Genomic DNA, 24128 nt, shown 5'->3' on the forward strand with positions numbered 1-24128 from the left:
AGCAGATGTCCTCAGCTTTCTTTTGCAGAACCTGGACTTCTTGGTGGCAGTGATCATGTTTCAGAGATTTCCAGGGATAATCACTCCTGAGCCTTGAAAAACAGAGGTTCAAGAAATACCTGAAGTGGAACCGTACCGAAGGTGAAAGGAGAGAAGAGATTGAGGTGCCTTAGAACATTGTACAAATTGATCATGCCAATGACTTTAATACCTGAGAAAGTGTCTGTAACAGCACACTAGAATACTATTTAGACATTGAAACTAATACCAACAGGATGAAAGCGGGCAGCCCTGCAGCCAGTCTTTACCTAGTGATCCAGCCCTACTGTGCTATTTACCTAGGCTAGCTGTATTAGCTAAAGTATACTTTAATTCAACTTTTACTTGAGACATTTTGTTTGTCACTGGGTGACATTTTTTTTGAAAGCTTTTTAAAGGAAGTTTGAAGAGACAAGTGCTCCTTTGTTCTTGATACATTTCCTTGTGCTAAACAGAGGCATTCAGTAGTATCCCAATGACGATTCTTTTGAAAAGGAGCCATGACACCATCTAAACATTGGAAAGCATCCCTAAAGACTTTGGTAGTAGGAGACTGGAACTGACTGACTTGTGCATTTTTATTTTGCCCCCACATTCCATCTCCCAATATAATTAAAGATTATAGGGCAAACCTGGGAGAAAGGCATGTGAGTGTGTGTGGATGGAGAGAATGGTGGTAAGAATGATGGATAAGTTTCTCTGAAGCTTTTTCAGTACCCACTGGGTGAAGTCATCTCTCTTTTTCCTTTATGCCACCTCCTTGAATCGCAATGTCCAAATCGGGTCCTCCTGGAGAAATTTAGAATCAAAGATAGCCCTACAGGGATGAGCAGTGGAAGGTCACGCTGTTTTCATGTGCTTCAGTGGCTCCATCACTTCTGCAAGTCTAGCTTGCTCCCCACCGAACTTAGAGGAGCCATTCGGCCTGGAGAGAGAGGAGCTGCCGTCATACTTCCCTACAACATTTAAAGCATGAACAACCCAAGGAGAGTCACTTGGGACCCAGCACCTAATTTTTACCTGGTGACTTTGGACCTGGGTCATGATTCCATTAGCCTTCCAGTCTCCTCAGGCATTTCGTGCCTGTAGGTTCACAATCATGTGCCCTATGCTGCTTGGAGGCAGGCAGGATGGGGAGGGCTGGAAGTGCTGGAAGAAGCATCCTGGTTAGCCTTTCCTGTATATTCTCTTCTGGGAGTGGATTTTAGTCTAAATCAATGGTTCTCAACTGGGGGTGATTTCTCCTCCACTGGCCAGCACCGCCCCACCCTGCCATTTGGCAACATCTGGGGCATTTTTTTAAAAGATTATTTATTTATTTATTTTGGCTTCACTGGGTCTTCTTGCTGCGCCCAGGCTTTCTGAGCTTTCTGTGGTGAGCAGGAGCTACTCTCTACCTGTGTGTGGGTTTCTCATTATGGTGGTTTCTCTTGTTGCAAATCATGGGCTCTCGGGCATGTGGGCTCAGTAGCTGTGTCTCTTGGCCTCTAGAGCACAGGCTCAGTAGTTGTGATGCATAGACTTAGTTGTCCCGTGGCATGTGGAGTCTTCCCAGAGCAGGGAGAGAACCTGTGTCCCCTGCATTGGCAGGAAGATTCTTTTTTTTTTTTTTTTTTGGCAGGAAGATTCTTAATCTCTGGACCACCAAGGAAGCCCTGGGACATTTCTTGTTGTTGTTGTGGCAGCTGAGGAAGGAGATGCTATTATCATCAAGTGGGTAGAGGCCAGGGATAAGGTTAAACATCCTACAGTGTACAAGACAGCCAGCCAACCCCAACCAAGAATTACCTAGTCCAAAATGTCAGTAGTGCTAAGGTTGAGAAATGCTGGTCTAAAGACTTCTCAGTAATTCATGTTGACTTATCTACTGGATGCTGTGTGCATGCATGTGTGCTAAGTCATTCAATTGTGTCCAACTTTTTACGACCCCATGGACTGTAGCCTACCAGGCTCCTCTGTCCATGGGATTTCTCCAGACAAGAATACTGGAGTGGGTTGCCATGCCCTCCTCCAGAGAATCTTCGCCACCCAGGGATTGGACCCGCATCTCTTATGTCTCTCTTGGCAGGCGGGTTCTTTACCACCAGCACCACCTGGGAAGCCCTCCTGGTTGCTATACCTTTCTAAAATGTTGTGACCTTGTCTACTTTAGTGTCATAGGCTTTGAAAGTATTAGCTGCTTCCCTCTCTCTGATTCCATGTAGCATCTCCCTTGTCTTGATTCCACATGCGATTGTTCTTCTGAGACATGTCCTCTTGAGACCACAGCCAGCATCATGAACCCCATTCACCCGGTCAGCTCTCTCCAGTGGAGGAGCCTGGAAACTGAGTTTCTCTTTCCTTTCCAGAGCCACTTGTCAGACCGTGGAGGGACAGGCCTCAGTCGAGCATATATGATCCCTTTGCTGGGATGAAAACACCAGGCCAGCGGCAACTCATTACCCTCCAGGAGCAGGTGAAGCTGGGCATCGTCAACGTGGACGAGGCCGTGCTGCACTTCAAAGAGTGGCAGCTCAACCAGAAGAGGCGGTCAGAGTCCTTCCGCTTCCAGCAGGTAACTGGCTCTGGATGGACTTTGTATCATGTCTGACTCTCCGCTAGACGGTAGAGAAGGGCTGAGTCCATGCTGTAACTGCACACCTGGGCTGGGTCTGAGAACGTCTGTTTGAGTGTCGTGATGAGTCACTGCATACTTGCGTTTGTCACCTGTTGTCTGGAACCATATGGCTCCCTGGCCGAGCGCTGGTTGGCCTTTCTTGTTGTCATGAGGCTCCAGATCAGGAACCGAGACTCAATTATAACCCCCAGTTCTGCCCTGCCACTTCCCTCTGCATGTGGCCCTCTACTTTTGCTTTCTAGCTTTTTGCTTTTCAGAGGCCTTCTCTCTACTCCTAGTGCCGACACACCCACAGAACTACCACACCTTAGAACTCAAAGAGAACTTGGATGGCTCCCAAGAATTACGCTTAAGTGAGCAAAGCAAGTCACTGACATAAAACCACTCAAGTTAAAACACACTCTCGTATATACACTCCCACCTCCCGCCCCCCCACACACAGATGCACACACAAACTGTAGCCATGTTTGCAAATGCAAAGATCTGGAAAGGACGACCCTATACCCACCCCAATGGTCACCACTCAAGAGGAAACTGGGATCAGAGGGCTTGGCTGTCAGGAGAGTCCTGCTGTTACATGAGGACATGTAGTTACATGGTGACACACACTGTGACACATGGGGACGTGAGTCCTAAAGCTGCATTCGTCCAGCTCTGACAACAGTCTGTGGCACTGTGCTAAGTGCTGAGTGGACCCAATCTCTTCCACCCCTCACAGCAGGCATGGACATAAGTGTCATTGGGCTTCCCTGGTGGCTCAGACAAAAAAGAATCTGCCTGCAATGGAGGAGACCTGGGTTCAGTTCCTGGGTAGGGAAGATCCCCTGGAGAAGAGAATGGCTACCCATCCTTGCCTGGAGAATTCAATGGACTGAGGAGCCTGGTCAGCTACTGTCTGTAAGGCCACAAAGAGTCAAGACACAGCTGAGCTACTAACACTTTCACTTCACTTTACAGAACACCGAGGCTCAGAGAGGTAGGGAGGCAGGGTCAGGATTCAAAGGAAACCTTTCTCATTTCAGAGCCTGTGCTCCCTTCGCAATGCTGTGTCTGCCCTCTGAGTGCTCCTAAAGCACTCTCTCCCAGCCTGTCTCCCTCCCTCTGGGGGTCTGGATGCAGGAACCCAGGGCCCTCCTCACCCAGGAGACCCAGGGAGGCTGCAGTACTGCTGGGAACAGGCTGGTCTTGGCCAAACACTGATCTTCTGAGTCCTTGCCAAGTTGGTGCCACGCAGCATGGTCATCAGGAGTAGCCAGAGCTCCAGTGCCAGGCAGCCTGAGTCCAGCCTTACTCTGCCTCTTTAGACTGGGCGACCACAGCCTCTCTGTACCTCTGCTTTCCCATCTCTGAAGTGTGAGGGAAGAGGGCTAGACAACGTCAACCTTGTGAAGCCCTTGGCATGCCTGGCACATAGTAAATGCTGAGAGTACTCCATGCTCTGATTGCCTCCTGGCACTTACAGAGCCAAGGAGTCCGAGGACTGGACAGTGTGAAGACCATACCAGGGGCTGCCCCATTGTGCCCCATTTTCCTCTGTCTCTGTCCCTTACTTCCCCTCTCGTGAGCAGGCACCTTCCCTTCAGCTCCTTCTCTCTTCAGGTGACTCTTGCTTCTGTGTCTCTGGTAACGTCTTTTCAGCCACCAGCTGGGCATGTCCCCCGAGGTATCCTAGACCTGCAGCACACCCAACAACACACAGGCCCTTGAGGCCTCTTCCCTGGCCTGGCTCCCTGTGTCTGTTCACTCACTGTTATCTTCCAGAGGCCGATGTCCGGACTTCAGACTCTCCTGGGCTCTTCTCCACACTCCCCCACATCCAGCCCGCTGTGTGTCTTACTTGGTCTTGCTCCATGCGTTCTTCCTCTCGCCTCTGCTCCTATCTTTGCGCTCCCTCTGCCACATCCTCATGCTGACCTGTATCACCTACATCTGCCCTATCACATCGTCTTCAGGTAGGTCTCCTTGCCTCCAACTCCTTCCCCCTCCTCTCTGCCCGACCTTACGGCTATGGCCAGCCCCCAACTTCCAGTGTCTCCCTGCTGCTTCCTGGCCCAAGCTCAGTCTCTCAGCTGCAGTCACAACCCAACCAGTCTTTCTGTCCTGCCTCTGTGGCTCCCTCACAGGAACGTTCTGCTCCAGCCAGATGGTCTGAGTGTTAGTCCCTGGGGCATTTCCCTAGAATGCTCAGACACTTCACTTCAAGGTGATTGTTGTTTATGAACTAAAATAGCAACAAATATTGCTCCTCACATGTCTGTTTAACATTTATTGAATGACTGTGATAGCCCAAACAGAAGGATGACAGGAAGGTGCAAGACCTGGTCTCTTGCCCTTTAAGAGCTCAGTGCCTCTGAAGAGACTACACACACACACACACACACACACACACACACACACACGACACACGCATGCACACATGCACATGGCACACACATCATAACCCAGTGCCACATGGCATGGGCATCACTAAAGACTGGGACAGTCTGCTATAGGGGGAGGTGCTTTAGAAGGTGGGCCTTGACCCAGGCTGGGAACAGAGTCATGGAATCAGTGTCCCTCAAGGTCAGGGGAATGTGCGAGAACACAGTCTCAGAGGTGGGAATGAGGGTGGAGAGCTTATAAGCAGGTAGGAGACTGGCCTGTCTAAGGGGCGTGCAAGGTGGGGGTGGGTTATATGGCTGGGAAGGAACTGGGAACCAGAGAGGAGGGGAGACCCTTTGTTGTGGACAAGATGTCTTGTCTTCAGGCATAGCTTCTAAGAGGACTTGAATTTCTCTGGGAGCTGATTGCAAATGCACCCGGCCTCATTTGCATGTTGGAAATGTTATTGCAATGTGATATATCTTGCAAATGTCATAAAATCAGAAAGAAACTCTAATGCCTTGAGGGTATAATTCTGGTGTATATTTTTAAAAACAAACTAAATTTTTCCAGGAAAATCTTAAACGGCTAAGAGATAGCATCACCCGAAGACAGAGAGAGAAACAAAAATCAGGAAAGCAGACAGGTATGTGGCTTCCTGGGGCTCCTGCACGCTGGGGGACTTTGCTATGGTCTGTTTTCCTTGACTGTCTTTTCTGCTGGGGCCTGAATGGGCAGACCACTCGCCCAGCACCTGTCACCCTCTTTACAGATCTGGGTCCCCCAATAGGCTGTAAGGTCCTTTGGAACAATGACTTTGTCTTGTTAATTCTGTAAATCTAGTACCTGGCTGGCACATAAGGCATGTCAGCAAATGAAAGAAAGGAAGGCTTAAACGCTATACCCCTCTCTCCTCCCATGAGAGAGGACGATAATGCTTTCTCCTAGGCACCTGACTCTCCCCTTGGCATTTAGGAAGACATGTTTCTCTGAGCAGAGAAAGGAGAAAGTCCCATTCACGTAGTGTCAGTATCTGGTTCAAGCAGGTCTACTGTGTCATCGGTGTCCACACCACACGGATCTCAGGTGCAGCAGAGCTCCTGCCGTGTGTAGCGGAGGTCCAATAGCAGGACCATGGATTCCAGTTGTGCGCACTGAGAACCCTCTGCTCCCCTTGACCCTCCCTCCTCCAGGTGCTACCCATGTGGCACCACCATCCCTGGGCAAGGAGTGGGCGGAAGGTCAGAGGGGTCATCCTCAGACTCCTGCCTGGGTGACGAGGTTTTAAATGTGTGCTGCCACTAGCCACACTCATACTTGTCTGCCTTCTGGTTGGGAAGAGGACAAAGGAGAGGAGGAAGAAAGTCGTTCAAGAGCTGTATTCATCCTAGGGTCAGACGGCAGGGTACCCGGTGGTAGAAGGCGGAGGTGCTTTTTAAAACTATGGCACAAGAACCATGGGACATCCCTGGTGGTCCAGTGGTCAGGACTCCATACTTCCATTGAAGGTCATGGGTTTGAGCCCTGGTTGGGGGACTAAGATCCCACAATCTGCACAACATGGCTAAAAAAAGAAGAAGAAGAAGACTTGATTGAATGAAACATTTCACACTTTTAAATATACACAGTGTCAAGAAAGCTGTGATTTGGTGGGGCATGTGGGGGCATCCTTGGTGGCTCAGTCGGTAAAGAATCCACCTGCAATGTGGGAGACCTGGATTCTATCCCTCCATTGGGAAGATCCCCTGGAGGAGGGCATGGCAACCCACTCCAGTATTCTTGCCTGGAGAATCCCCAAGGACAGAGGAGCCTGGTGGGCCTCAGTCCATGGGGTTGCAAAGAGTTGGACACAACTGAGCGACTAAGCACACACACCCACAGCTGATTTGGGAGGTGACCCTGGGGAGCATGGTAGGGGGTGGGGAAGTGAGAGAGGAAGAAAAGGTGGCCAGCAGCCTGCAGTTAGCACCGCGGAGACTGCAGCTTCCTCTCCACAAAGACACTAGGAGTCAACGGAGAACACTCTGGAATGGCTATCCCTCCCATGGGGCATTTAGACACCAGCTCCTGTGTTTTTGGGTGAGGCCTGCTGGGAGATGGGCGCTTGGAATCTGGCTCCCAGAAAAAGCTCATGCAGGTGGAAGCTGGACCCTGCACGACCTGGCCAGGTCCCCGGGCATCAGAGCATCTGCCAAAGGAAAGTCGCCATTTGTGGCTGAGTAAGTGTGATGTATTAGTTAATTGCATAAAGCTCAATCATGTATTTAGTGACATACTAACTTAAAATTGCCTATTCCAGGGTTTTCACATTCAGCTGCCCCAGCACTGGTGCATCCATGCTTGTAAGGGTAGCAGGTAGGAGCAGAGTGGCAGTTAGGGATGGGGTAGGGGGTAGGTTAAGAATGGGACAGGACTTGGGGCCCCTTACTCCGCTTCAACCATTGCAACTCCTTTACAAAAAAATCTGTTTCTATTTTGAGCTTCTGTTTTCTTTAGAGGAAAGAATTCTGCTTTACAAAAAACAAAAAAAAAACATTTGAAAATTGTCCACACAGGATAACATTGACCTATAGGAGAATTGGGGCTGATGAATGGCATTTCTGCTTGAACAATCTTTTCAAAGAATGGAGGTCACCCCACTCAAGGACTGACTCTATTCATTTGGAAACCTCATTTGCCTTAGAAAAGAAAAACAATGATGATTTTTCTTTAATTTGGGTTAAAAGACCAAGGACGATTAAGAAGTAACAGTCTGTTCATAATAACCTGCCAGTCTGTTCTCAGCCCTGGGAGTTGGCTTACTCTCACTGAGACTGTGCAGAGCACTGATAATGTAGGAAGTCAGAAGAGGGCTGGTTGGCCCAGGACTTACTGAATGCCCTGACCCCACAGAGAAGAATACCAATATTTGTGTTCTGGGTGTGTCTGTGGTCAGTGCAGGGCAGGACCTAAAGGAGCAAGCTGGGTCCCAGGAAACCTGGATTCTGATCCCAGCTTTGTCTCCAAATCATTTCATGATCCAAGACTTTTCCATTAACCGCTTCATGCCTCAGTTTCCCCATCTGTGGTCACACCCAGTTTATCTGCTTAACAGAGTTGTTGTTTAGTCTCTAAATTGTGTCCAACTCTTTGTGGCCCCATGGACTACAGCTTGCCAGGCTCCTCTGTCTGTGGGATTTCCCAGGCAAGAATATTGGAGTGGGTTTGCCATTTCCTTCTTCAAGGGATCTTCCTGACCCCGGGGTCAAACCCACATTGGCAGGAAAGTTCTTTACCACTGAACCACCAGAAAAGCCCACTTACCAGAGTAGCAAAGTTCAGAGGAGGAATATTAGCACATGTGAATGCACTTTGGGAAAAGTGATTCCCAGTATAGTGATGATAATTATTTTTCCTGGCACTGTTCCTCTGTTCAAAGAATATCAGGATTTTGTGGACATTTAGCCTGGATCTACTTGATTTTTTTGAACTTTGATTCCCAACTTTTTTCCTGTGTATTTTACTTATCTTTCCTTGAACTGGTTGTGAGCTGAAAACTGCTTCACTGAAGTGAATTAAGCAGTCACGAATTTACCTTGAAAAGATTGTCATTAAAAACGTCAGCCAAAGCTGAGGGGGAGAATGCGTTACCTGTTTGGGCTCTGAGACACTGTGGGTTCACACCCATGTGGGGTTCACTGACTAGTCTCTGCCCACGCACTTTCAAGCTTGGGCACCCAAGTGGGTGGGAGCTTCCACTGCTCAGTTATAACCAAAGGAGGCTAAGGATGTGAAAAAGATCTGTGTTACACAGAGGTCTGGAAAGCTAGGACCATACACTACCCTTGAGATCGGGGTCTCTAGAATGAGGCAAGCTCGAGCCCACGCAAGCCGGCAATCTGCTGTTTTAATACTCTCCATGCGAATGCCGAGCACACGCTCCATCCAGCCCATCCCCACCCCGCTCTTCCCTGCTGTGCTAGTGTACACAGTCACCCTTCTTGGCAGACCTCTGGCTTTGGCAGGTGCCACACTCCCTAGACTTCCTGCCACACCTGCTCCCTAACAGAGGGGAGGCAGAGGAGGAAGTAGTTCCTTGAGATTAAGGGCACACATCTCCGAAAGCCCACCCACGCTTACACCTCTTCCTAGAGTCTCTGCCCCGAGACTTGGGAAGGTCCGGGGCCTCAAGGGGAGCCCTGTGACAGGAGCTCACCTGGCTTTCACACTTTCCTGGGGAGGAAGCTGGGTCGGGCACCCACAGATACTTTGTTCCACTTGTCAGCTGGGGTTGTTTTCTGCTCATAGCAACCAGGGGTGGAAATCCCCAGGGCACAGGGAAGAAAGACCAGTCACTGATCGGGCTAAGCCAGTGAAGAGGCCAGGTTAATGCTTTGCAGGACAAAGGAATTATCTTGATGAATCTGTGGGGTCTCAAACCAGTGATCAGTCTTGCAAGTCACAAAATCTTTCATGGATCTTATGGACCTCTTTCCATGAATTCTCTGGATCATTACTGTCATTGTGGACCACCCACCGTCTCTATGGGAGGCAACCGAGTCCTTAAGGGCCTGGACTTTGGAGCCTGGGTTCACATCCCAGCTATCCCACTTACCAGCTGCTTGATGGGGACTTGGGAGACGCTACTTCATGTCTCTATACCTTAGTTTCTATTGAGCATGCTGACAATAGTATTTATTTCATGGGTGTTGGAGGACTGAAGAAGCTAAGAATATGTAGGCTCTCGGAACTATGCATGACGTGCAGGATAACCTAGTATTACAATCAATGGCATTCGTAACCCGTCCTTAGAAAAGGAAGAAATCAGAGGGGTTGGCCGACTAACTCAAGTTCCACAGTTGAGTGGCAGAGCTGGGGCACCCATGAACGTGTTAGTCGCTCAGTTGTGTCTGACTCCCAGGCTCTTCTGTCCATTAAATTCTCCAGGCAAGAATATTGGAGTGGGTAGCCATTCCCTTCTCCAGGGCACCTTCCTGACCCAGGGATTGAACCCCAGTCTGCTGCACTGCAGGGGAATTCTTTACAGTCTAAGCCACCAACCTTTCCCTAATTGCACATTCTTTCTGTCACCTGATGGAAAAGTACTTCTCTGCCCTTTCCAACATTCCTCCACCCAACCTTCTGCCAGTGATTGCCATGCATGGTTCTGTGGAGCTTCCGTGCTGATTGGGCAGGGTCCCCACCCTCCTGCCCCTCTTTCCCCGCGGCTCCTCCCCTTCTCCTTCTCCCCCTCCCCTCCCCTCCTCTCCTTTCCTTCCCCTCCCCTCCAGGTTCAGGGGAAGGAGGCGGGTAGAGAGGAAGCAGCTTCGCAGTTTGGTAACTGGCAGTTTGGTAACTGGCATCCCGGTTCCTTAAAGCTGATCCCTTTCTCTCTAATTCCAGACTTGGAGATCACGGTCCCAATTCGGCACTCACAGCACATGCCTGGGAAAGTGGAGTATGGAGTCTATGAGAGTGGCCCCAGGAAAAGCGTCTTTCCCCCAAGGACAGAGCTAAGACGAGGAGACTGGAAAACAGACAGTACCTCCAGCACAGCAAGTAAGCAGGTGGCCCCAGGTGCCTTCACAGCTGGACTCCAGCAGGTGCCTTTGGGTCTTGGAAACATGCTCTATGATGAGCCCAGAAGATCTTAACTGGAGCCTGGTTTGGGCCTAGGAGGTGTAAGAAATGAGGGACATTTAGCCTGTGAGGTTTGCCTTTTTTTGAGGGCACAGAAGACCCTTTACATTAATATCCCCGGAAGGCAGAGTGTGTGATAATTATTACTCTATCACTTTTATAAATGAAAAATCCTAGTAATAGTACTGGTTAATATTTATTGAGCATTCACTATCTGCTAAGCCTTTTCCACAGATTCTCTGATTTAATTATCGTAATCACTCTGCAGGATAGGTACTATCACCTCTTTTTACTGAGGAGGAAACAGGCAGCCTAGGGCCTTCCTCTAGGTTAAATAGCCAACAAGGGGTAGCGCTTGGATTTGAGCTCAGGCAGACTGGATCAGGGTCAAGACTCTTGCTTACTGTTCTTTTTGCTTCAACCGTGGTCAGGGAAAGGAAAAGTCACAAAGTCAAAAACATTAGGTAACAGTGGATTCAGATTTGAGAATTCCAACTGTATAGGCAGTTGAGGATCTGATTTGGAAATGTTTTTCTTTTGGCTTGAAAGCTTGAATAGGAGTCTGATTGCGACAGACAATACCCGCTGATGTGCAGGCAGGAGCTGAGGCTTTGTTTCCGGATCCAGGGCAATGTTAACTGACTGCAGACACGCCCGCTTCACAAGCCAAATAGATTGAGTTTCCCTGCTTTCTTACATTTCAGTGTTAACAAAAGTGGCTAGGGGCAAAAAAATAAAAGAGCAAGAGACAAGCTGAATTTCAGGACTCAAAGTCTCCTTGAATGTCAGGTGGAAGACTGCCATGTGGAGGTAGGAACTGGAAGCTCATCTAACCCAGGGCTTCTTTATCTTTTCTGTATCACGAACCCCTTTGAGAATCTGACGTATGCTGTGCATGTCCTTCTGATAAAAATACACTTGCACGTGTTTTAACACACACACAGTTTTGCCCATCTGTGGACTTAGGTCAAGAGCCTCTGAACTGTTCCTCCTCCTTACTTTTTTAGCAGGGTATTTGTAACCCAGAAAGAGAAAGAGTTTTGCCCAAGGTCCCACAACCAGTCAATGGCAGTAGGAGTAGAAGCCAGCTCTTCCCTCTGCCACTGTTACCTGTTGAAACATACCCAAAGCGTATCACACAGCTATGTTAAGTCTGGACTTGATAGAGATGAAAATCTCCCTTACATAATGAGGGTAATAATATATACTACCCCCTTGAGGCAAGTTAGAGAATTCTGACAAGTTCAGAAATGGGAGAGATTTTCCCAGTGATCACAGATGGCAGAGGAAGCAAGGAGCAGGCAACCCATCTCAGCTGTGCTGTGGAGGAGAGAAGGAGTGTAGACACTCTCGGGGTGAAGGCAGGGCTTTCTGGGGTAAGGGAAGGGGAAATTTAACAAGATAAACACAGAATACTCATTTCGGGTTTGGATTCATTCAAACTATTTTATCTGTATGTTTTACTTTGAGTTACTTTGGAGTGAGAATAGAATGGAAAGCATAAACTCTGCTTTTTACCTTGTGTGGTGGTTTACTGCCCAGGGATCGCTAGCTGATTGGGTAAGAAATGTATTAAATGACAGGCCAGAGGGTTTTATTTTGCTCCGTGGCTGTAGATTGCATCCGGTCCCTGTTATTCAGTTATCTATTGCTGTATAACAAACTATCCAAAAATGCAACGGCTTTAAACACAATCATTTATTTAAGCCTGATTCTAAACTTGGCCAGGAGGCCGTGGGGATGGTTCACCTCTGCCCCATGTGGCCAGTTGGGGTCACTTGTGCAACTGTACTCAGCTGTAAGCTTGGCACGGACTGGAGCATCCATGATGGCCTCTCATTCTTCAGGGCCTCTCTGTATATGGCCTCTAATTCAATAGCCTGAACTTCTTGTGTGATAACAAGATCCATATAGGGAGCATTCCAGAAAAGCAAGCCCCGGTGTGCAAGTGCTTATCGAGCTTTGCCTTACATCACACTTGATAATGTCATATTGGCGAAAGTGAGTCCTGTGGCTAAGCCAAGAGGGAGGTGAGGAGGAGGCAGTACAAAGGTGTGGATACTGGAGGTGGCGTCCTTGAGTCACTAATGGATAATCTGCCATCTTGAAATTGATGATGATGATAGCTGCGGTAATTAATTAAATGCTTGCTCTTACAGGCTCTGTGCCAAGCATGTTACCATACGATCTCATCCTATACAGTAGTGCTCTGAGATCAGGAAACCGAGACATAGGCTAAGCATCTAATCCTGGGTCACTTGACAATTAAGCAGAGGATCGGGGGTTCACATACAGATCTTTCTGTGTACTCAACCTTGGGGACATATTTCCTTCCAAAGAGAGAGAGTTCACAGGGCAAGGAGAGAGAATGAGGATAGTCCAGCTCCGAGCCACCAATAGCCCTTCAACCCCCAGAATCATGCCCTAAAAACAGCACTATTTTATCGTGCTGCAGCTGCCATCTCTTGGAAACTAGAGGAAAACAGTTTCAGGTTAAATCTAGTTATATCTACAATTTTAAGCACAAGATATTAGTCTTATGTTTAAGAGAACAAAAGTTTCATTAAAGAAAGACCATTGAGCTCCTTCTTGTTTGCCTGACTCAAGTTTCTTAACAATCATATACATGATCATTTTTTTCTCTCATTCATACCCCTATCAATCTGTGCATGTGGAGCTAGACTGTACACTGGAGACATAAAGCTAAAAAAGAAACAGGGTCTGTCCTCTGGGAGCTTATAATGGAGGAGAGAAAGTGTAAAAAGAGTGCAAGAGGCTTGTCTGATCCTTCTTCCCTGGTGACAGAAGCCTGGCAAGGCGTGGGCACTGCCCCTTTCCCCCAACAAGAGTGAATGTGATGGGGGCCCGGGGCCAGAACCTCCCACCAACGGTGCCATCCAGGTGGGTTGGGGCCAACCAGGCCATCGGCCTTGGAGAAGGGAGAGGGCCAGGGCAGATAAACCAGGAGTGAGGGTTCAAAGTCAAGCACTGGGGGTTAAAAATTCAACAACACCAAGGGAAAGGATAGTGGGAGCTGGTAGGTATGAATTTCCAGGATCCTAAAATCAGCTCCTGGACACCTTTTTGCTCCCTCCCAGCAGATAATCTCTGGAAGGAGTCTGGTTGGTTGTAAAGGAATAAGATGAACAATGATGAATGACGTGGAGGCTTGGCCCCACAGGGATGGAAGCCCATGCACAGGAGGGGTTACTTCCATTTGGGGGAATCAGGAAAGGTTTTGATAGCATTTGTCCTGAGCATTGGAGCCTGAGGAGGTTTCAAATTTGTGGATGGAGTGGCTGGGGGAGTGGGAAGGAAAGGACGTTCTAGCTGAGCGAACAGTGTTATATGTGGGCAACTGGATAGAAAGAGACAGGGTCATGTTGTCCTTAACTCTGAAACAAACTCTCAATCCCCTGGTTTCTAGAAATATTTTGACACATTATCTTAAATTTAAAAATCTGCCTCCAAGAAATAATCCAAAATTATAATCTCAATCTGCTTTTGTGAAGCTGGTATCTAAATTAATTAGGTCAAAGTTGATGCCATAATAAAGTCAAAACTAAGACAGTTTGCTGCTGCTGCTAAGCCGCTGCAGTCATGTCCGACTCTGTGTGACCCCATAGACGGCAGCCCACCAGGCTGCCCCATCCCTGGGATTCTCCAGGCAAGAACACTGGAGTGGGTTGCCATTTCCTTCTCCAGTGCATGAAAGTGAAAAGTGAAAGCGAAGTCACTCAGTCATGTCCAACTCAGCGATCCCATGGACTGCAGCCCACCAGGCTCCTCTGTCCTTGGAATTTTCCAGGCAAGAGTACTGGAGTGGGATGCCATTGCCTTCTCCATAAGACAGTTTACCTATAATCTAATATAAGTAGCTATTTTGAGTGAAAATTCAGCTAAACCTAAGTGCTGGCAATACTGTTAACAGCATATATTGGAAAAATTAAAGTCAAAGTTTTAGTTGATTGACTGTTAATCTTCCTTCTTCACTGCCAAACCATCACGTCCTTGAGCTTGTTCTAATGCTGTCCTGCCCAGTACAGTAGCCCATAACTGCATGTGACTATGTAAATCTGTTCGTTAAAACTAAATAAAATTTAAAATTCCGTTCCTCAGTTGCGCTGTGTCACATTAGCTACCAAACTGAACAGCACACAGCAGAACATTTCCAGAAAACTCAATTGGATAATGCTGTTTCAGTGATTTAGGTGATAAATCCCCAACTTACATCTCTAAGCAGCTGAACTCACACAGTCATAGTTCCTATCTGGTGTGTAAATCATACTTTTGAATTTGTGCTTTGTGTTTTGTGTCACACTGGCCCTTTTAGAAGGTGTGTATACATGCGTGATGCTTGCACGTGCTTGCTGTAATTCCTAAATAGGTAAAAAAACTTCAGTAACAAAGTTTGTTTGCAGATTTAAGAAACACCACTGAACAGGTGAGAAACAGAGCACCTCTGCTTCCTAGTCTGTCAAATCGAAGTACTAGCATCAGATAAGGTTTTCCTAGGGATTAAAGGCAGTCATGCTTTTAAAGCATAGAACGTGGGGTGAGCTCTTGGTAAATGGTAGCTATAAAGCGAAACGTGGTCATAAAAAGATGACCCATTTTTATGCTGAAAGAAGTGAACTCTAATAACATGGTATATTATTAGATAGCAGCATTTTGAAGAATCCTGCATTCACAGCTTATGTACTGTTTCTATCAGTAAGTGCTAGATTTTTGACTTTTACTTCATCTCGATAGCCTGCATAGTCCAGCTGACTCTGTTTGCACCCTTAGGCAGCGCGAGTAACCGGTCCAGCACCCGGAGCCTCCTCAGTGTGAGCAGCGGGATGGAGGGGGACAACGAGGTGAGAGCTGGGGCACCCCCACCCACATAGGTCTTTGTCTCAGGGGTCATTTCACTGCAGGAAAGAGAAATCCAAGAGAAAGAAGCCAGACACAAAAGATCATCCATGTGGGACTTCATTTATTTGAGACGTCCAGAATAGGTAGATCCATCGAGATAGAAGGCTGGTGGTTACCAGGGCTGGGGATAGGGAAAATGGGGAGAAACTGCCTAAGGGATAGTGTTTCCTTTAGGGGGTGTCGGGAAAATTTCTGGGACTAGACGGAAATGGTGGTTGCACGATATTGTGAACGTACTGAATGGCACTGATTGTTCACTTTAAAATGATCGCTTTATGTTATATTAATTTCCCATCAATAAAAAGAGGAGAAGAAAGGAAGGGAGGGAGGGAAGGAAGGAGGGAGAGGGTTAAACCAAAAGGGTTGTCTGAGAGAGGGAACTGGGTGAGTATCTGGGAATCCAGGGGTGGCGGTCACCCTTCTGGGCCTGGGTCAGGAGCGGCAGGCATGCAGAGCTGGGGCTGGTGGTTTGTGTCCCCCCACCACCGCCCCCAGGCCACACACTCTCTGGTCTCCTTTTTCCTGTGGGTGTCTGCTTTTTCTCTCACCATGCTTTTCTGCTTCTCCACGGGTGGGGGTCACACGAGTCACTGCCAACCTGGGAGACTCCCTGAGGTAGGGTCCTAGGGTGGGCCACCCACCAGTGCACAGCTTGTATTGTCCTGTGACGGAGGACCAATCACAGTCCCCCAAAGGGACTTCTGCTTAAAAAGAAAATTTCTCCAGCCCTACCTGGTTCCCCTAGAGCAATGCTCCTCAAACTTTACTATGCATAAGGATCACCTAGGATCTTGTGAAAATGCAGGTGTGAGGAGGGGCCTGAAACCCTGTGGTTCTCATAAGCTGCCAGGTGGTGCTCGCTGTTGGTGGCCCACAAATCACGCTGAGCAGCAAGGAACGAGAGCTCAGGTCACTAATAATGTCAGTAACTCAGGTCCCATCGTCTCTTCAGTGACTCTGGTTGTCAGAGTCAGTGGAAAACTGCCCCCCGTGTTGCTGGGTTATTGATTTTCAGTCAGTGAGTAATCTTCCACCAAAGCCTGGGGAGAGCCAAGGAGCTTGTGGGATGGCTCTGTCCCGCTGTGTTGCTGCTTAATGTCATTTTCAGCCTTCTCTCTCATCTTTTTTTTTTTTGCTGTAGGATAATGAAGCTCCCGAGGTTACCAGGAGTCGTAGTCCAGGCCCTCTACAAGTGGACAGCATGCCCACCGTGCCCCTTGAGAGGCCCCCCAGGGTGCCACCGCGAGCCGCCTCACAGAGGTAACAAGGAAGCTGACAGAACATTGTTTTCCTTGCTTGTTGCGTCTCAGGGCAGAGTAGGGTCTGGGGACATCTAAGGTGACCCAAGAGTGAGTACAGAGCTAAACTCACTGAAATGCATACTTTGGACACATTTCAACGTGGACTCTTCATTCACTTAAGTGATGCTTTATTCAGTTGCAGACTCTAAGTAACAAATTCAGTATTTTGTCAGTGAAATACACTGGGAAAGGTCAACATTTTGCATATTTTTTTGTAATCTGTTTGGCTAGAACTCAACTCCCGAATAATTAATTCCCTGGTTGTATTGTGGGGACAGTGCTTCTGGAGGACCAGGAGACAAGAAGGACTTGGGGATGAAATGCAGATGAGAGACAGGATGGTGTGGTAGTGCGGAAACACCACCTGGGAATACCCTGGCAGCCTATTGTGTACATGGATGAATTGTTTAACTTTCATGAGACTTTATTTCTGTGTCCAATAAATGGAGATGGTAAATGGACTTCCTCACAGAGTTGTAAGGATTGAGTTTCTGGCCCTAAATAAGAGCACAACTGCCTGTATGATTCTTATACAGAAGGATGAGCCTATGGAGATTGGGGGCTGGGCATTAGACAAAAGAATGTGACTGACTTATGGGGCTTTGGTGTGTGTTCTGGCTCCTGGCAGGAACCTTTCTGAGGTCTTGTGGAACCACTGAAAAGGTGGTCAAAGCTAGCTTGTGTAACTGTCTGCTAAGGCAGAAAGGAAGCTTTGGGAATAAAAGCCTAGGCTTGTCTTAGGAGTTTAATTCTTTGATGTCTAAAATACAGTGTGTGGGCAAGGGGTGATTAACTAGGGTTGTTTTTTTGTTTTTTGTTTTTTTTACATTTTGAATCTTTTAACTCAAATAAACCTCATCAGTGAAATTTGTTGAGAAAGTGCCACAGGGAGGTTTTTCTTATGTTTCTCTGGAAAGAGCAGCTGACTCTGCACTGAGGATCTCTCCATTTCTGTCTTTGCTGTTACCACTTTTCTGTGTGTTCCTGGCAACATTCACCTACTGACACTTGCTACGAAAACCTCCCACAGTCCCAAAATGCTTTACACTCACCAAACATGTTTCCCTGTTGTAGACTAGAGGTCACATATTAGAGCATTAGCCCTAGAAGGAACTTTAGTGATAATCTAGTCCTGTCTGCTGAATTTGCATTATGTTCTGTTACTTGAAAATTATATATAGTTGGTGATTGGGGAGGGATGTTTATGGAGAGCAGTTATGGTAATAAATGCTTGTATTTATTGGCACTTACTATGTGCTGGGTATTCTGGTAAACTCACTAAATGCCTTAACTCATTTAATTCTCTCCACAACTTCAAGTGGTAGATATTTAGAGTTATCCCATTTTGCAGAGGTAGAAACTGGGGCTTGAGACTGGATGGAGACTTTATCTGTGTGATAAACCTAGGTGTGCCTGACTCCAGGGTCCAGTCGTTTAGTCATTGTGTTTTACCTGTCCAAGGAGGTCCAGGCATCATGGGAGAAGATCTAAGACCTTTTGTTCTTGAAGGTAAAGGAGGGAGTTATCTAATTGTTCCAAGATTAAAAAGAATGTCAGTCTTGAATGCAGAGCTTCAAAGACTCTGTGGAAGTTTGTCTGCAGGAGAGAGAACAACCAGGGAAGTGGATTCCAGAAATTAAAGACTGGAAACAGGGATGCATTTAATGTGTAAAGAGAGATGGCAGTTGAATTGTTTGGGAGATTCCGGAAGCATGTTGTGATAAAGATGGGGAGAGAAAAAGGAGGAAAATACATTTGACTAAAGAAATGGTGTTTACAAAGAAATCTGTAATTGATAGAAAAAAGGTTTGGGTGCATTTTTGGTGTGAAGATTGGAAAAGATGCAATTGTTCTGAAACTGTATATAATGTTCATAATTAAATGAGGAGATGTTTGAGCGACGAATAACATGGGCCTTTGTCCTGAATGCTTGACCCACTGATGGATAAGACGGGAGGCTAACTGGACATTCTCCACTTCACTTCCAGATCTGGGAACTGGCACAACTCTTCCCCCTTTATGTTCTCCTGAACTTCCCTTCCCCAAACAGCACATCCCACTCATCACTCTCTCCAGTCCTGGTCCCTGCCTCTCCTCACTCTTCATGCTGTCCCCAGAGCTTGAACTGTCAGCTCTAAGTCCATCTCTGTCTCTACCTGGGCCTTCTATTTCCTGCTCTTCACTGGGGACCTCACCAGGGGTCCCAGAGATCTCAAGTTCAGTTCAGTTGAGTCACTCAGTCGTGTCCGACTCTTTGTGACCCCCTGAACTGCAGCATGCCAGGCCTCCCTGTCCATCACCAACTCCCGGAGTCTATTGTGTCCATTGTGTCAGTGATGCCATCCAACCGTCTCATCCTCTGTTGTCCCCTTCTCCTCCGGCCCTCAATCTTTCCCAGCATCAGGGTCTTTTCAAATGAGTCAGCTCTTCGCATCAGGTGGCCAAAGTATTGGAGTTTCAGTTTCAACATCAGTCCCTCCAATGAACACCCAGGACTGATCTCCTTTAGGATGGACTGGTTGGATCTCCTTGCAGTCCAAGGGACTCTCAAGAGTCTTCTCCAACACCACAGTTCAAAAGCATCAATTCTTCGGTGCTCAGCTTTCTTTATAGTCCAACTCTCACATTCATACCTGACTACTGGAAAAACCATAGCCTTGACTAGATGGACCTTTGTTGGCAAAGTAATGTCTCTGCTTTTTAATATGCTGTCTAGGTTGGTCATAACTTTCTTTCCAAGGAGCAAGAGTCTTTTAATTTCATGGCTGCAGTCACCATCCCCAGTGATTTTGGAGCCCAGAAAAATAAAGTCAGCCACTGTTTCCCCATCTATTTGCCATGAAGTGATGGGACCGGATGCCATATCTTAGTTTTCTGAATGTTGGGCTTTTCTGGCTGGAAGTCATGAGAAGAAGGCAGTTCGGGGCAGAGGAAGGCAGGTGGGATGATGAGCTCAGTTTCCGCACTCACGATCTCATTGAACTCATCATCCCACCTGCCTTCCTCTGCCCTGAACTGCCTTCTTCTCATGACTTCCCAGCCAGAGACAAGACACTATTTTCTTTCTTCCGCAAGTCCCTAACCCCGGAGGCAGCCTCCATTCTTGCTCCTTTGCAGCCCCCCAGGCTCTGTTCATTCTGCTGCCCTTGCAGCTCTCAGATCCACCCCCTCCTCTCCATCTGCCCATGCCTAAGTTCATCCCTGCATTTACCTCCCTGCCTCCAGTCAGTCCCTCCTCCACATTGCACAAGAGTGCACTTACTAGAACAGAAATAGCTGATGATGTCACTTCCTGGCATAAAAGCCTTGCATTTATTTCTGTATTTTTTAGCATGCTGTAGCCCTAAGTCCCATCTCTCTCCTGTATTCATTGATGTTTCACCCCTTAAGCATTCCTAGTGAGCTGTGCCATTTTGTACAGTCTTTGCCCAATATGTTCCTTTTGCCTAGAATGCTGTCTTCCTACTCCTTTCCAATCTCTGCTTAGAAGATTCCTACACATCCTTTAGGACTCTGTCAAGACTTCACCTCTTCTTTGAAGCCTCCCCTGATGTTCCTCTGTAGCGTGAACTTTCTGTGTTCCCCAAATACCTCTATTATAACTCACTCCACATGGTGGCCCTTGTTTGCATATCTATCTCGCCAAGTAGATGGTAAACCTCAAAATGATAAAGACTGTTTTGATTTTTAAAGTTTTTTCTACTCTCCCCAGTGCAATATGGAGTTAACTCAGTGTGGGGCACATGCTAGGAACTTAGCAAATATTTATCATGCAAGTAAGTGAATGGGCAGATGATAGATTGATACAGATTGGGTTGACAGCTAGCCATCAAGTCATGTACCGCAGTGCAGGTGGGTTACACATCAGAAGAAAGAAGCTTCACATTCCCACAGGCTGTAAGTTCCCAACAGACTTCAAAGTTAGGGAAGGCAGATGGTGACATGAACAGGAGCAGATGCATTATATCCTTGTGTGGCGTTTCCCTTGCAGCTCCCACAGAGTGGGCAGCTGACAGTGTCACATTCTTCATAGGTATAAAGTCCTGCCAGTAGAGGAAGAAAGAGCCAGTATCTTGCTGAGACATTGCCCCTTTGTTTTTGAATACGTTTTGCTGTTTCCTAGTGATTTAGCCAATCACTATGGGCTTCCCAGGTGGTGCGGTGGTAAAAAGTCCTCCTGCCAGTGCAGGAGAAGCAAGAGTTGCAGGTTCGATCCCCGGGTGGGGAAGATCCCCTGGAGAGGGAAATGGCAACCCACTCCAGTATTCTTGCCTAGAAAATTCCATGGACAGAGGAGCCTGGTAGGCTATAGTCCATGCAGTTGCAAAGAGTCAGACACGACTGAGCACAATGAGCTCAGGACAACAATCTGTGCACTCCCCTTTAAGGCACAGCCTAGGTACTGACAAATCAGAGCATATTTCTGAAGGCCTCCTGGAGTACCAAGAGTTAACCTTTTAGCTGCTTGGACTTCCCTGGTGGCTCAGCTGGTAAAGAATCTGCCTGCAATGTGAGAGACCTGGGTTCAATCCCCGGGTTGGGAAGATACCCTGTGGAAGGGAAAGACTACCCACTCCAATATTCTGGCCTGGAGAATTCCGTGGACTGTATAGTCCCTGGGGTTGCAAAGAGTCAAGCACAACTGAGCGACTTTCACTTGTAAAGATATCTGTGGAATCCCTAGGCAGGAGCAGGGGGAGTGGTCAGAGAGTAAGGGGACTTGGACCTGAGACTATTTACTAATAGGGAAGTTTAAAAATATTTTTTAACAATGTTGTGATCATACAAAAGCATACTGTCTAAATAACAGACCTGCTTTAAAACAATGTTAACCAACATTAGGATTGCTGGGTTCTTGAACCAAAGTTATCTCCTCAGCACAGAGGAGAAAGCAGCCAGTGCCCAGGTCTCTGGACTGGCCAATCCTGTGTCCAACTCCAGCTTCTCAGTGTCCTTGGAGGCCGTTTCCCCACAGACCACCCCTCAATTCTGATTTGATACATTTTACTTCTGTGGTTTTGATATGTGTATAATCACAAATCCATTCCCAAAGACAGGGCTTCCAATCTTTAGCTGGGCTGTTCACCAGAAAGAAATATGGAGATGGTTTGTTTGCTGCTGCTAAGTTGCTTCAGTCGTGTCTGACTCTGTGTGACCCCATAGACAGCAGCCCACCAGACTCCTCTGTCCCGGGGATTCTCCAGGCAAGAATACTGGAGTGGATTGCCATTTCCTTCTCCAATGCATGCATACATGCTAAGTCACTTCAGTCGTGTCTGACTCTGGGCGACCCCGTGGACAGCAGCCCACCAGGCTCCTCTGTCCACAGAACTCTCCAGGCAGGAGTACTGGAGTGGGTTGCCATTTCCTTCTCCAGGTTTGCTTACAGACCTGCTCAATTGCAGAGTGGGTCAACAGAGGAAGAGTGACCAGGAGGGAATCGTGCCTCTCTTTGTGATGGAAGGTAAAATGTAAGACTCCTGGGGCATTATTGGGGAAAAGGTCTAAGAACAGGTCTTTCACCACAAATAATAAAATTATTAGCTTTACCTCTTGAGTGCCTACTCTAAGCCAGAAAGTGCTCTCCATCTTCCACCTGTCATCTCCAGGCGGCACACATTACTCCAGTGTGGGCATCTTTACTTCTCTCTGGCAGATGAGAAACAGAAAAGTTTGAACTTGTTGAACTTGTCCTTCAGATGTGCGCATGAATGCCTCTGCCATGTGTTCATAGGTTACGAACGTCCCCTAACAAAACATTCAGTACAGTGCACTGACTTTCCCTATTGTCTGTCTCATCCATTATAGTCTCAGCACTTTAAGGGTGGGATCAATGCCCACTTTACTTACTGTTATACCCCACACCAGAGGTTAATGCACAGTAGATACATGTTTGTTGAGAGGAAGGAAGGAAACCATCAAGCCAGCCTTAGCTCATTTAGGTGATGACTGGTAACACCTGAGGGTTCTTCAGCTTTCTCCTCTAAGCTCATGGTTCATAGGGCCGGTTGGGACAATGGAAGGAGACTGTCTGTTTTCTCTGGATAAAGAGACAATCACACAAAACCATCTACGCCCAGGTGCTGTAGGACCTCTTGAGGATATCTGTTGTTATTCTTTTCTACTTCTGCCTCCCTCTCTGCCTTCTGAGATGGCCCGTCTTTTCCCAACTCCTTTATTGTTTCCTTGACCTATGCAAAACTTGCATTCAAGAGACATTTAATAAATATTTACTCATCGATTCATTCAATCAAGTATGTAGTTCCAGGGTAGCACAGTTCAATTACAGCACTTGACAAAGCGCTCTTTCTTGACTTATTGACTTACTTCCAAGAGAATTAAATATTGGTTTTACAGCACACATATGGAAATACCATCTCGATTGTTGAACCTGTTGTAAATATATTCCCCCAGGTCTATCTGGAGTGTCATTTAGCACTGTTCAAAAACCATCTAGGCAATGTGGAGGGAGGCTTCTAGGAAAGCGGACGTGGAGTTGAGACAACACTGAGTGATCCCAAGTAGAAGTAGTTGTGAGAAGCTGACTTCAGAAATTCTTAAGTCCTCTCTCAAGGATCTCCCTACTGCAGTGTGTCTGCTGCCTGGCTGCATATTTGAATCACTGGAGTTTTAAAATATAGATTTTATTATTATTTAGGTGTGGCAAGGTCAGCATATCAGGAGACAACTACCATTGAATAGGTGGTTTGTTATACTCCTAGATCTCAAGAGGAGGCGGGCACATTATGCTGGGGTGGGACACCCAGGAGAGCCCCAGGTTTAGGCAGAAGAAAGGGCAGGTAGGGCAGAAAGAGGGGCAGGAACTTTTCTTGTGGGTTCTGCAGGAAGGAACCAGTGAGGCAGGCTAGGCAGATTTGGCAACCCACTCCAGTGTTCTTGCCTGGAGAATCCCAGGGACGGGGGAGCCTGGTGGGCTGCCGTCTATGGGATCGCACAGAGTCGGGCTTAGCAGCAGCAGCAGCAGTTTGAGTAATTTCTGCAGGCTTTGGGGCTCAGGGGCTGTCTCCAGTTGCCCAACACCTGGTCCTGGGGTGATTAGTGCGGGTGGATAGAGGCCTGGACTTTGAGAGTCCTGGTGCTGGAGGTGATTGGGATATGGACTCTGGATTGGTTAGTTTGCGTGTGAAATGTGTGCTAACTGCAGGCTATTTAGAGGAATTAGCCCCCTCAGAGGGGCAGGCCTTCCAGGATCAGCCAGGACCTGGATGTCAAAGCTTCACAAAATAAACCACATGGTTAATACAACTGGTTGA

The 24128-nt window shown here is 47.4% G+C and overlaps 1 protein-coding gene across 2 annotated transcripts in view; it reads left to right on the forward strand.

The window, feature by feature from the left end:
- Positions 1-24128, forward strand: part of PIK3AP1 (phosphoinositide-3-kinase adaptor protein 1) — a 123332-nt gene that overhangs the window by 94967 nt on the left and 4237 nt on the right. For both annotated transcript variants that reach the window (XM_027528516.1, XM_027528518.1), the window contains 5 exons: positions 2388-2593; positions 5591-5663; positions 10400-10555; positions 15425-15495; positions 16695-16813. In XM_027528516.1, the coding sequence (XP_027384317.1) occupies positions 2388-2593; positions 5591-5663; positions 10400-10555; positions 15425-15495; positions 16695-16813 (625 nt within the window). The remainder of the gene's footprint in view (positions 1-2387; positions 2594-5590; positions 5664-10399; positions 10556-15424; positions 15496-16694; positions 16814-24128) is intronic.

This window comes from Bos indicus x Bos taurus, chromosome 26, assembly GCF_003369695.1.
Source record: "Bos indicus x Bos taurus breed Angus x Brahman F1 hybrid chromosome 26, Bos_hybrid_MaternalHap_v2.0, whole genome shotgun sequence".
Classification (NCBI taxonomy): Eukaryota; Metazoa; Chordata; class Mammalia; order Artiodactyla; family Bovidae; genus Bos; species Bos indicus x Bos taurus.